This window comes from Lynx canadensis, chromosome B3 (assembly GCF_007474595.2).
Source record: "Lynx canadensis isolate LIC74 chromosome B3, mLynCan4.pri.v2, whole genome shotgun sequence".
In the NCBI taxonomy this organism is placed as follows: domain Eukaryota; kingdom Metazoa; phylum Chordata; class Mammalia; order Carnivora; family Felidae; genus Lynx; species Lynx canadensis.
This window is the reverse complement of record NC_044308.2, coordinates 27,772,434-27,785,437: the sequence shown is the minus strand read 5'-3', so window position 1 is coordinate 27,785,437 and position 13,004 is coordinate 27,772,434. Positions and strand designations below refer to the sequence as shown.

Sequence of the window (13,004 nt, the reverse complement as noted above, 5' to 3'; positions counted from 1 at the left end):
TGATTGTGAAGTAGGAGTTTTCTTAAAACACAGATCTCCAGGAAACATTTATACTGGGGGATATGGAGGAGAGTCTTTTGGCCACGAGGAGTTCAGAGCTGTCTGTGGGGTAGGCCTGAGCAAGAGGCAGATGGGCTCAGCTGTGAGGCAGTGGTGTGGGCAGGGTCCCGCTGCTGTTCAGACTTCTGTTGCCCAGTGATAGCTGGTTGTACCTGCAAGGCTGATGATGTGCGCCCCTGTCCTGGGTGCTAAGGGTTAAACTGTGAATAAAGGATTCAGACACTCATCTGTGTAACTTCAGATTGAGGTCAGAAGTTCTATGCAGAAGTATTTTATTTAAGTCTTTTTGCAAAGAGAAAGTGAGAGAATGATACATGTAGACTAACATGGATTTAGTTTTCTATGTTCTATTTCTGTTAATTGAGAAAGAACTTTATAAAATCTTAATCTTTAATCTTTTTCCATTATTTTAATAAACTACCTGTGATTAAGCCCATTTCTTTAAAATTTTTTATCACGAAATAGAGACTTTCAGGTATTTCCCATGCTTAAAGCTGAATTAATGGCCACATAATTAAAGTAGCAGTCCATCAAGGAGATGATATGATCATTAACACAAAGCAAAACCTGACAGAATACTAAGAGGTTGACAAAATATACAACCTGTTTGGATCAGAAATCAATTAAGAATATATAAAAGTTGGGTCTTTTGGCACAGACATGAGCCCATGACCCACTCAGTCACTGCTGGGACCCCCAGCTAGAACCTCTGCCCCAAAACACATAACTTGTAAGGTGTTAGGCACATGAGGTGACATGGTCAGTGTTGCAGCTACACCAAATCCGTCAGAGGAATACAGAAACTGCCCCATGAGGATGTCACTTCTTCAGAACCACCACACTCACCACAGATGGATACAACTAGAGCTCCTTGCCCTCCCACTGTCATACCTCAGGCCACTTGTCTCCTGAAAGAAGAATTGTGTTTTAGAAGATGCATTTAGTTACTCCTGTAAAGTCACTCTGGTGGAGGTTGTTTTCTTTCTGTGGATAGGATTTCCTTTCCCAGCCAAAGTGATTCTCAGTCCTGGTCATTACCATGTGTTTTACTAACAGACTCCCTTTTAGAAGCCCCACGCACCACTCACAACCTTTGAGACAGTGGCAGCCAGTGGCTGATGCAGCCTATTTCTCCTACAGCTGCAAGGCACAATCCTGCAGTACGTGAAGACGCTGATGGAGGTGATGCCCAAGATCTGCCGCCTGCCCCGTCATGAATATGGCTCTCCTGGTGAGTATGGGCACCTCCCCAGGAGTGCAGTACAGAAGGGACAGCATAAACATTCAGACCTCAGTGCAGGATATCAAGTCAGAAATTACTGATAAGGGTAGGATCTCCTTTCCCCAGGTGGGAGGAGGCCACGAACCTAATCAAAGCCTGGTTGTTTCCAATGGAACAAACAAACCAGCCTTTCTTTTGGGAGCAGGTGTGTTGGAATCATCACACTTGGGTGAGGAAGATATGGGGGAGAGGGGCAATGCCGCCTAATCACTGATGGGTGATGGGGCTCTGAACTCTGAACCCCTGACTCTTGCACAGCACTGGGACCTTGAAGATTACCAACCAGGGAAGGACAGGGAACTCAGCTTCCAGGTCCAACTGCCCTGGGGATCCTTGCAAAATGGCAGTTGGTACCTGACAGTTGGGATGAGGGGTTTGAAAACTGTTAAGTCTCCAACTTTGTTCTTCGTAGAGTTGTTTTGGCTATTCTAGGTCTTCTGCGTAACCACGTGAATTTTGGAGTCAGCTTGTGGACTTTTGACTGGGTCAGCATTTGAATGTATAGATCAAATTAGGGAATATTAGCTTTCTTTCCAGTGTTTATGCCTGGTGTCTTTTTGTGCCTTATCACAATGTGCAGGATCTCCAGGACAGTGATGAAAATGTGTGGTCTTGCTCTGGGGCTCAGAGAGAGAGAATGCAGGTTCCACCACTGAGACTCATGACATTAGCTGCAGGGCTTTTGTAGATGTACTTTAGTAGATTAAGTACATCCCTTTCTACCTATGCCTGAGAAGGGATAATGAATTTTATAAAGACCTTTTCTGCCTCTGCTGGAGATGATGATGTGGTCTTTCTCCTTTATTCTTGTAATGTGCATCCTCAGAAGATACAGGGTTGACAGAGAAAGAGGTTTTGGAGCTGAGTCCCAAGGCCCAGGTGATGGACAGGCTACTGTTGCAAGGAAGATGTTGGGGTCAGGGGACACATGGCCATCTCCATAGCAGGCACGATGGCAGTGTCAGAGGATGTTTCATGACCAGCACAGATGCTCCCAGCCGTAGAGCCCAGGCTGTGCCTCCAACCTCCCCAGTCCCCTTACTCACTCTCTGCTACTACAGGCATCCTAGAGTTCTTCCACCACCAGCTGAAGGACATTGTTGAGTATGCGGAGCTGAAGACCGTGTGCTTCCAGAATCTGCGGGAGGTGGGCAATGCTGTCCTCTTCTGCCTGCTCATCGAGCAGAGTCTGGTGAGTGCTCAGCCTAGCCAACCCCCAGGCCATGTAGAGTTATTCCCCATAGGTGACAGAAAAAAGAATTTTTTAGAGGCTTGATTTATTGGGGTTATTTAATGGGGGTAAAAAGGGAGTAAGTGTTACAAAGCACCATTTTTTTGTGTGTGACTATTTAGACTTTAATTTGAATTTGTTTCCTGCAACTGAAAAACAAAAATGCAGTGTAGTTCATCATTTAAGAATGTTCTACTATGTGAGCACTGTGGAAATATTTTAATATGTAGTATTTGCTATACCTAAACAAACATGGGACATGTATGTAAGGATATAAAGCACTACTGCCCAGGAGAGCTGTTTGCATGATGGAAAATTCTATATCTGAGGCTGTTGAGCACTTGAAGTGTGGCTTAGCGTGACTGAAGAACTGATTTTTAAGTTTGGTTGAATTTTAATTACTTTATGTTTAAAAAGCTACATTAATGTCCCATGACTATTGTGGTGGATAGCATAATAGAGCAAATTCTGGAAGCTTACTATTACTGAGAAATTGCACAGGGGGACACCTGTTCTCTCCACTGGTTGCCTCCTTGTGGCGTCATTTAGCCTGTCTCTCAGTCCCCTCATGACAACTGACCATTCTGAATTGGAAAACCTAGTGACTGTAACATACACACTCTTGTGGCCTTACTCTAGTTTTCTCTCTGTTGTGACTAAGGAGGTGGGCATCTTCGTTTGTTGCTTGTTTTTCCTATTCTGTTAAATCCTCATTGTGTCTTTTGCCCATTCTTCTCTAGCTTTTATAGAAGCTCCTTGTATATCCTTTGTGTTTTACATGCATTGCAAATACTTCTCCCTGTTTGTCAAGGTGTCTTTTCACTCTGATAGTGGTGATTTTTTTTTTAATAAACTGGTGCTCTTAATTTGTTTTTTTTTTTTTTTAAGTTTATTTATTTTGAGAGAGAACATGTGCAAGTGGGGGAGGGGTAGACAGAGGGGAAGAGAATCCCAAACTGACAGCGTGAAGCCCAACACAAGGTTCAAATTCACAAACTGTGAGAAATCAGAGTTGGATGCTCAACCAACTGAGACACCCAGGCAACCCCCTTTTCATATCTTTTTGACAAAGTTCTTTCCTACCTAGGGAATCATAAAATACTCCCTTATATTTTCAACTGAAGATTTTAAGTTTTGTTTTCTAGATTTAAGTTTATAATCCTGGAATTGGTTTTTGTGTGTGATAAGAGTGGATGAAGTTTCTTTTTTCTCTGTGGAGCTATTCAGTTGTCTCTCCTCCAGTGGCTGAAGAACCCCTCCTTTCCTTTATAATCTGCAATGTCACTGTCATCTGCCATATTTCTGTGGATGCACTGGTCAATGTCCAGGCTTTTGCAATGTCCTTTCTGCAGGCCTTCATGCATTGGTCATGTTTATGTCCATGGCATAACAACACATTGTCTTATTCCTGATAGCTCTCACTTAAGTCTTGCTACCTGACAGGACATATTTCCTTACCATATTCTTCTTCAAGGGTATGTTGCCTCTTCATACATTTTTGCTTTGCTTAAAGTATCGGTTTGCCAAATGTACTGAAAAAGCATGACATTTCAGTGTTAATTGTGTTGCATCTCTATACCTATTTGGGGAGATTTTTTGCTGTGTTGTTTCTTTTTTTTTTTTTTTTTTTTTTTTTTTTTTTTTTTCAACATTTATTTATTTTTGGGACAGAGAGAGAGAGACAGAGCATGAACGGGGGAGGGGCAGAGAGAGGGAGACACAGAATCGGAAACAGGCTCCAGGCTCCGAGCCATCAGCCCAGAGCCTGACGCGGGGCTCGAACTCACGGACCGCGAGATCGTGACCTGGCTGAAGTCGGACGCTTAACCGACTGCGCCACCCAGGCGCCCCATGCTGTGTTGTTTCTTAAAGGAGTCTCTTGTCTTCAGGACCTTGGGAGCTTGACAGAGGCAGGGTCATGCTTTAGAGTGACCGGGACCAGGGTGTCTATATACATTTCAGGCCATGGCAGCCAGACTACCATACTCTAAGGACTGAGCCACTGGATTGGCCACTTTACACCTAAATTTAAAAAAAAAAAGAAAAAGAAAATACATTGTCAGAGAGTCCAGGGTTGGATGTGGATACCTCCAGGAGCTGATGGCCTCCCATTAGGACCTGCATCTTTTGACTTTACCCTCTGTTACTGTATTCCTGGGTAGACCCTTTCCATGTGTGACACAGAGGGGGAACCCCAGGCCATCTGCAAGTCAGCATGGACTCTGAGTGAGCAGCCCCTCATATGCTATCCTCTTCCACAGCAGGAGTGACAGCATGAGGTGGAGGACCCACCAGAGTCACTTGGTGGGCTGGGCAATTCTGCAAAGAGCAGGTAGGCTGCCTGTAGAGGGAGCAAGCAGCTGATGTCCAGGGCAGCCTCGCTCCAGGAACATATTAGGGAGAACTGAATCTTATACTACAATATTTTGTGAATTTTTGACAACCAGATAAGCTAAAAAGAATTATTTTAAATCATAATCTATCATGAAGTTTAAATATTTAATATAGGAAGATTCCCTTCATGTGTGACTTTTCCTGAACACATAGTGCCACACAGTATAAAGTGCCATCTCTCTCATCCATATGTATCTAAACCTGAAGGTGCGTTTTAGTCACTGGCGTTGAGTTATGGCAGGGAGCCCCAAGTTTTACTGAGGGAGGACTGCCTTAGAGAATTGACATTAGTTACTGGCAGAGAACCATTAGAAGGCTGATTTTTCTCCTGATCCAGCTGTGCTTTTAGGAAATACGATAAATGGTCAAAACCTTTTCTTCACCTACAAAATAGAACATGTCCAGGAGGTCTTATACGGACATAAAAGAATTATAGACCCACTGGTGTTTGATGCTGGAAGGACAGAACTCATCAAGTAAAAGGAACAGTCCATACCCATTTTTAGGGCAACAGTTGGACATTTGTTGGCTTTTGGTTGGAGTGTGAGAGTGTGATGCTGTATTAGAAACTTAAAACAGAGAAATTGGAAACCCATGTGATCTTTGCTGCCTAGATCCCTAAATTATGCCTGTTGCAAATCTCTCAAGACTAGCAAATCCCTTCTGAGACTTGTTCAGCACTCTTAAAGACCTCACCACAATCCAGTGGGGATTGGTGCCTCAGCAGTGGAAGAATCCCCTGGGCTTCAGGTGCCTGGTGAGTGCTGGGTCTCTAGCAGCCAGTTGACACAGCTCCCCTTCGTTCTCTCCCTTCTGAGACTAGGCCTGTATCTCAAGTGTATACTCTTGTGCTTAGTTCCTTTGAGTGACAAGCATAGTATTGGACACTGAGAAAAGATGTTAATTAGTAGTTGTCAGTTGACTTGAAAGCAAACTTTGGCTTATGAATGTATGAATATTTCTGAAACAATGAATAAAAAGACAATCATCTACAGTTTAATCATGTGCAGTTTTGTTTTTCTTTTTTTTTTTTTTTAAATTTTTTTAATGTTTATTTATTATTGAAAGACAGAGAGACACAGAGTGTGAGCAGGGGAGGCACAGAGAGAGGGGGAGACACAGAATCCGAAGCAGGCTCCAGGCTCTGAGCTGTCAGCACAGAGCCCTATGTGGGGCTAGTACTCACAAACTGTGAGATCATGACCCGAGCCGAAGTTGGTACCTTAACCAACTGAGACACCCAGGTGCCCCACAGTTTTGTTTTTCATGGCAGATTCTGTGACCCATGCCTGAGGCATAGTGAACACCATGCATGGCTCTCTTCTGGACGTGGTAGCCCTTCCCTATAAAAATGCCTGTCACCACCCTTCCTCAGGCCCTTTGCTTACTGTCACCCCTTCACTTCTCCCTTCTCCAGATCCCCTTGTCAGTGCACCTTGTGGAAGTGGTGAGAAGCCACATGTTCTGTGTTGGGCACGTCTGCTCCCAGGTTCAGTCCCAGATAGGAATTTTGTGGTGTTGGCTTTTGTCCTGTTGGAAGTAGGAGGTTATATTTTGCAGTATGTCCACTAGGGGAGAATTTCCCATGGTGGAAGGAGGTATGGCTGTTGTTCTCAATCTGTCTCAGATGATTATGCCCAAGTCCCATCAAACCCAGGGGCAGGTTTGAAGACGCTAGACACTGATCTCTTCTTAGTGGTCTCTCCAAGGAAGGTGGTAAAAAATAAGTTTTGGTATTTGTGTAGGTTCTCACTATTATAAATGGAGGTATTAAGGGTGAATCAGATTGTCACATTAGAAAAGTGGGGTAACTGTGACCCAACTGCCAAGGCAACAAGTATTTGGGTGGGGGCCTCCAGGGCCTGTCCATATGTGGCCATGCAGTAGTTGTCCCAGTTGGCACCAGGATTTGATTCAGTAACCAAAAATGTTGATCTTTTTTATTCTGAATTCATGCATTGGGTAGATACATGTAGCTTCCTGAAGTTTGTTTGTTTCATTCTATTTTCAAATTCTGCTCCTTAAACCCAACCTGGGTAGTATTGTTTTGGTGTTTTTTAGTTTGTGCATGTGTGTCTAATAAACTTTTTTCCTTTTTATTTCTTTCTTTTTCTTTTTCTTTTTCTTTTCCTTTTCCTTTTCCTTTTCCTTTTCCTTTTTCTTTTTTTTGTTTCATATGTAGAATTTACTGATTCATCACTTAAATACAACACTCGTGCTCATCAGTCATCATTAAGTGCTTTCTTAATACCCATCACCCATTTAGCCCATCCCCCTGCCCACTTCCCCTCCAGCAGCCCTCAGTTTGTTCTATATACAGACATGTATACAATGGACATTTAGGCTCTTTCCATAGTTTGGCTCTTGTTGGTATTGCTACTATAAACATCAGGGTGCATGTATCCCTTCAAATCACTATTTTTGTATCTTTTGGATAAATACCTATGAGTACAATTGCCAAATCATAGGCAATTCTAATAGATCAGTTCTATTTTTAGCTTTTTGAGGAACCTCCGTTCTGTTTTCCAGAGTGGCAGCACCAGTTTGCATTCCCACCAACAGTACAAGAGGGTTCCCATTTCTCCGCATCTTCACCAACATCTTTTCTTTCCTGTGTTGTTAATTTTTTTTTTAAGTTTGCAAATGCTTTATTCTTTGTTTTACTGAAGACTATAGCCTGAGAAATGGCCTTTTAAGATTGCTCTGAAGAACTTTGAACCTTGTTAGCTACAGGGGAATATATGTATATATATATATATATATATATATATATATATATATATATATATGGGAAAGGATATACATTCTTTTTTTTTCTTTTTTTTCTGCTCCTTTAATAGGATTTTTTTTATTTTATTTTTTATTCTTTAAAATTTACATCCAAATTAGTTAGCATATAGTGCAACAATGATTTTAGGAGTAGATTCCTTAGTGCCCCTTACCCATTTAGCCCATCCCTCCTCCCACAACCCCTCCAGTAACCCTCAGTTTGTTCTCCATATTTATGAGTCTCTTCTGTTTTGTCCCCCTCCCTGTTTTTATATTATTTTTGTTCCCCTTCCCTTATGTTCATCTGTTTTGTCTCTTAAAGTCCTCATATGAGTGAAGTCATATGATTTTTGTCTTTCTCTGACTAATTTCACTTACCATAATACCCTCTAGCTCCATGCACGTAGTTGCAAATGGCAAAATTTCATTCTTTTTGACTGCTAATACTCCATTGTATATATATATACACACGCCACATCTTCTTTATCCATTCATCCATCGATGGACATTTGGGCTCTTTCCATACTTTAGCTATTGTTGATAGTGCTTCTATAAACATGGAGGTGCATGTGTCCCTTCGAAACAGCATACCTGTATCCCTTGGGTAAATGCCTAGTAGTGCAATTGCTGGTCGTAGGGTAGTTCTATTTTTAAGTTTTTTGGGGAACCTCCATATTGTTTTCCAGAGTGGCTGCACCAGCTTGCATTCCCACCTGTGTTGTTAATTTTAGCCATTCTGACAGGTGTGTGAGGTGGTATCTCATTGTAGCTTTGATTTTTATTTCTCAGATGATGAATGATGTTGAGCGTCTTTTCATGTGTCTATTAGCTATCTGGATGTTTTCTCTGGAAAAATGTGTGTTCAGGTCTTTCCATTTTTTTACTGGATTATTTGTTTTTTGGGTGTTGAATTTTATAAGTTCTTTATATATTTTGGATACTAACCCTTTATCAGGTATGTCATTTGCAAATATCTTCTCCCATTCTGTTGGTTGCCTTTTAGTTTTGTTGATTGTTTCCTTTGCTGTGCATAGATTTTTATATTGATAAATTCCCCATAGTTAATTTTTCCCTTGCCTTTAGTTAGAAGTTGCTCTGGCCGATGTCAGAGAGGTTACTGCCTGTGTTCTCCAGAATTTTGATGGTTTCCTGTCTCATATTTGGGTCTTTCATCCATTTTGGATTTATTTTTGTATATGTTATAAGGAAGTGGTCCAGTTTCATTCTTTTCCATATTGCTGTCCAGTTTTCCCAATACCATTTGTTGAAGAGACTGTTTTTTTTCCATTAGATATTCTTTCCTGCTTTGTTGAAGATTAGTTGACCATATAGTTGTGGGTCTGTTTCTGGGTTTTCTGTTTTGTTCCTTCAATCTGTGTGTCTGTTTTGTGCCAGCACCATACTGTCTTGATGACTACAGCTTTGTAATATAGCTTGAAATCTGGAATTGTGATGCCTCCAGCTTTGGTTTTCTTTTCCAGGATTGCATTGGCTATTCAAAATCTTCTGTGGTTCCATAAAAATTTTAGGATTGCTTGTTCTAGCACTGTGAAACATGCTGGTGGTATTTTGATAGGGACTGCATTCCATGTACATTGTTTTGGGTAGTATAGATATTTTTTTTTTAATTTTTTTAATGTTTATTTATTTTTGAGACAGAGACAGACGGGGCCTGAGCGAGGGAGGGTCAGAGAGAGAGGGAGATACAGAATCCAAAGCAGGCTCCAGGCTCTGAGCTGTCAGCACAGAGCCCAACTCGGGGCTCGAACTCATCAACCGCGAGATCATGACCTGAGCCAAAGTCAGATGCTTAACCGATTGAGTCATCCGGGCACCCCAGTAGTATAGATATTTTAATAATGTGTGTTCTTCCAATCCATGACCATGGAATGTTTTTCCATTTCTTTGTGTCATCTTCAATTTCTTTCATCATTGGTTTATAGTTTTCAGAGTACAAATCTTTTAATTCTTTGGTTAGGTTTATTAGGTATCTAATTCCTTTTGGAGCAATTATAAATAGGATCGATTCCTTGATTCCTCTCTCTACTGCCTCATTATTGGTGTAGAGAGATGCAGTAGATTTCTGTACATTGATATTGTATCCTGCAACTTTACTTAATTCATATATCAGTTCTAGCAAATTTTTGGTAGAGTCTTTTGGGTTTTCTACATAGAGTATCATGTTGTCTGCAAATAGTGAAAGTTTGACTTCTTCCTTGCCAATTTGGATACCTTTTATTTCTTTGTGTTATCTGGTTCCTGTGGCTAGCACTTCCAGTATTATGTTAAGTAACTGTCTTGAGTGTTGACATCCCTATCTCGTTACTGACCGTAGAGGAAAAAGCTCTCAGTTATTCCCCATTAAGGATAATATTAGCTGTGATTTTTTTCATAGATGGCCGGTCTCTATTATGTTAAGTTCCCTCTAAACCTACTTTGTTGAGGGTTTTCAGCAAGAATGGATGCAGTACTTTGTCAAATGCTTTTTCTGCATCTATTGAGAGGATCATATGTTTCCCATCCTTTCTTTTATTAACATGGTGGATCACATCAATTGACCTGAGAATATTGAGCTCCCCTTTCAACCCTGGAATAAATCCCACTTGATTGTAGTGAATGATACTTTTAATGTACTGTTGGATTCGATTTGCTAGTATTTTATTGAGAATTTTTGCATCGATGTTCATCAGGGATATTGGTCTGTAGTTCTCTTTTTAAGTGGAGTCTTTGTCTTGTTTTGGAATTAGGGTAATGCTGGAGTCATAGAATGAGTTTGGAAGTTTTCCTTCTGTTTCTATTTTTTTGGATAGTTTGAGAAGAAAAGATTAGCTCTTCTTTAAGTATTTGGTAGAATTCCCCTGGGAAGCCATCTGGCCCTGGACTTTTGTTTGTTGGGAGATTTTTGCTTACTGATTCAATTTCTTTGCTGGATATTCTTTGCTCAAGTTTTCTACTTCTTCCTGTTTTAGTTGTTGTAGTTTCTAGGAATTTATCTATTTCTTCAAGATTGCCCAATTTGGGGGCATATGATTTTTCATAATACTCCCATAATTTTTTGTATACATATGGTGTTGGTTGTGATTTCTCCTCTCATTAGTGATTTCATTTACTTGGGTCGTTTTTCTTTTCTCTTTGGTAAGTCTGGCTAGGGGGTTACCAATTTTATTAATTTTTTAAAAGAAGCAGCTCCTGGTTTCATTCATCTATTCTGTTGGGGGGTTTTTTAGTTTCTATATCATTGATTTCTGCTCTAATCTTTATTATTTTCCTTCTGCTGGCTTTAGGCTTCTTTTTTTTTTTTTAATTTTTTTTTAACATTTATTTATTTTTGAGAGACAGAGAAAGAGCACAAGCAGGGGAGGAGCAGAGAGAGAGGGAGACACAGAATCCAAAGTAGGGTCCAGGCTCTGAGCTGTCAGCACAGAGCCTGACACGGGGCTTGAACTCACGGACTGCGAGATCATGACCTGAGCTGAAGTCAGCTGCTTAACTAACTGCTTAACCAACCCAGGCACCCCAGGCTTCATTTTTTTTTTTTTTTCTAGCTCCTTTACATATAAGGTTAGGTTGTCTATTTGAGATTTTTCTGGCTTCTTGAGGTAAACCTCTATCGCTATATACCTCACTCAGGACTGCTTTTCCTGCATCACAAAGGTTTTGAACCATTGTGTTTTAATTTTCATTTGTTTCCAGGTATTTGTTTAATTTTCAATTTTTTTAAAAATATTTTTTTAATGTTTTAAAATTTATTTTCAGAGAGAGAGAGAGAGAGAAAGAGTGCGTGAGTTGGGGAGGGACAGAGGGAGAGAGAGAAAGAGAGTCCCAAGCAGGCTCTACGCCATCAGCGCAGAGCCTACTGTGGGGCTTGATTTCACAAACCGTGAGGTTATGACCTGAGCTGAAATCAAGAGTCGGTGCTTAACTGACTGAGCTACCTAGATGCCCCTCATTTATTATTTTTTTTATTTCCTGGTTGACCCATTCATTCTTTAGTAGGATGTTCTTTAGCCCCCATGTATGTGGTCTTTCCAAATTTTTTCATGTGGTTGACTTCAAATTTCAAAGTACTGTGGTTTGAAAATAGGCATGGTATGATCTCACTCTTGGTACTTGTTGAGACCTGACTTGTGACTCAGTATGTGATCTATTCTAGAGAATGTCCCATTGCACTTGAATAGAATGTGTTTTCTACTGCTTTAGGATGGAATGTTCTGAATAGGTTTGTTAAGTTCATTTGGTTCAGTGTGTCATCAAAGCCATTGTTTCCTTGTTGATTTTCTGCTTAGATGATTTGTCCATTGTTATAAGTGGGGTGTTGAAGTCCCCTACTATTCTTGTATTACTGTTACTGAGTTTCTTTATGTTTGTTATTAATTGTTTTATATATTTAGCTTCTCCCAAGTTGGGGCCATAAATATTTACAATTAGTACTTCTTGTTGGATAGACCCCTTTATTATGATGTAGTGCCCTTATTCATCTCTTTGCAGTCAGTCGTTTAAAATCTAGTTTGTCTTGGGGCGCCTGTGTGGCTCATTTGGTTAAATGTGCAACTCTTGGTTTCGGTTCAGGTCATGATCTTGCATTTTGTGGGTTCAAGCCCCTCATCAGGCTCCATGTTGACAGTGCAGAGCCTGCTTGGGATTCTCTCTCTCCTTCTCTCTCTGCCCCTCCCCTGCTTGCTCTGTCTGTCTCAAAAATAAACTTTAAAAAAATCTTTTTTTAAATCTAGTTTGTCTGATAGAAGTATGGCTACTCTGGCTTTCTTTTGACATCCATTTGCATGGTAAGTGTCTCTCCATCTCCTTACTTTCAATCTGCAGATGTCTTTAGATCTACAATGAGCTATGAAAGGCAGTTGTATAGATGGGTCGGGGTTTTTTTTTGTTTTTTTAATCAGTTCTGACATCCTTTGTCTTTTGATTGGAGCATTTAGTCTATTTACTTTCAGGATAATTATTGATAGATATGAAGTTAGTGCCATTTTATTAATTTCTTTTGTCTGTGTTCCTTTTTAGTCTTTGTCAATTTTCTTCCTTCATTCCACTTGAAGAATCCCCTTTAATATTTCTTGCAGGGGGTGTTTAGTGGTTACAAACTCTTTTAGTTTTTGTTTGTCTGAGAAACTCTTTATCTCTCCTTCTATTCTGAATGATAGCCTTGCTGGCTAGATAGTATTCTTGGCTGCAGATTTTTCCCATTCAGCACATTGAATATATCATGCCTTTTTCTTGTCTGCCAAGTTTCTATGGACAGATCTGTTGCTAACC

General features: G+C 40.5%; 1 protein-coding gene across 2 annotated transcripts in view; it reads left to right on the top strand.

The window, feature by feature from the left end:
• CYFIP1 (cytoplasmic FMR1 interacting protein 1) overlaps window positions 1-13,004 on the top strand; it is a 133,933-nt gene that overhangs the window by 107,176 nt on the left and 13,753 nt on the right. For both annotated transcript variants that reach the window (XM_030317599.2, XM_030317600.1), the window contains exons 25-26: window positions 1,201-1,291; window positions 2,404-2,534. In XM_030317599.2, the coding sequence (XP_030173459.1) occupies window positions 1,201-1,291; window positions 2,404-2,534 (222 nt within the window). The remainder of the gene's footprint in view (window positions 1-1,200; window positions 1,292-2,403; window positions 2,535-13,004) is intronic.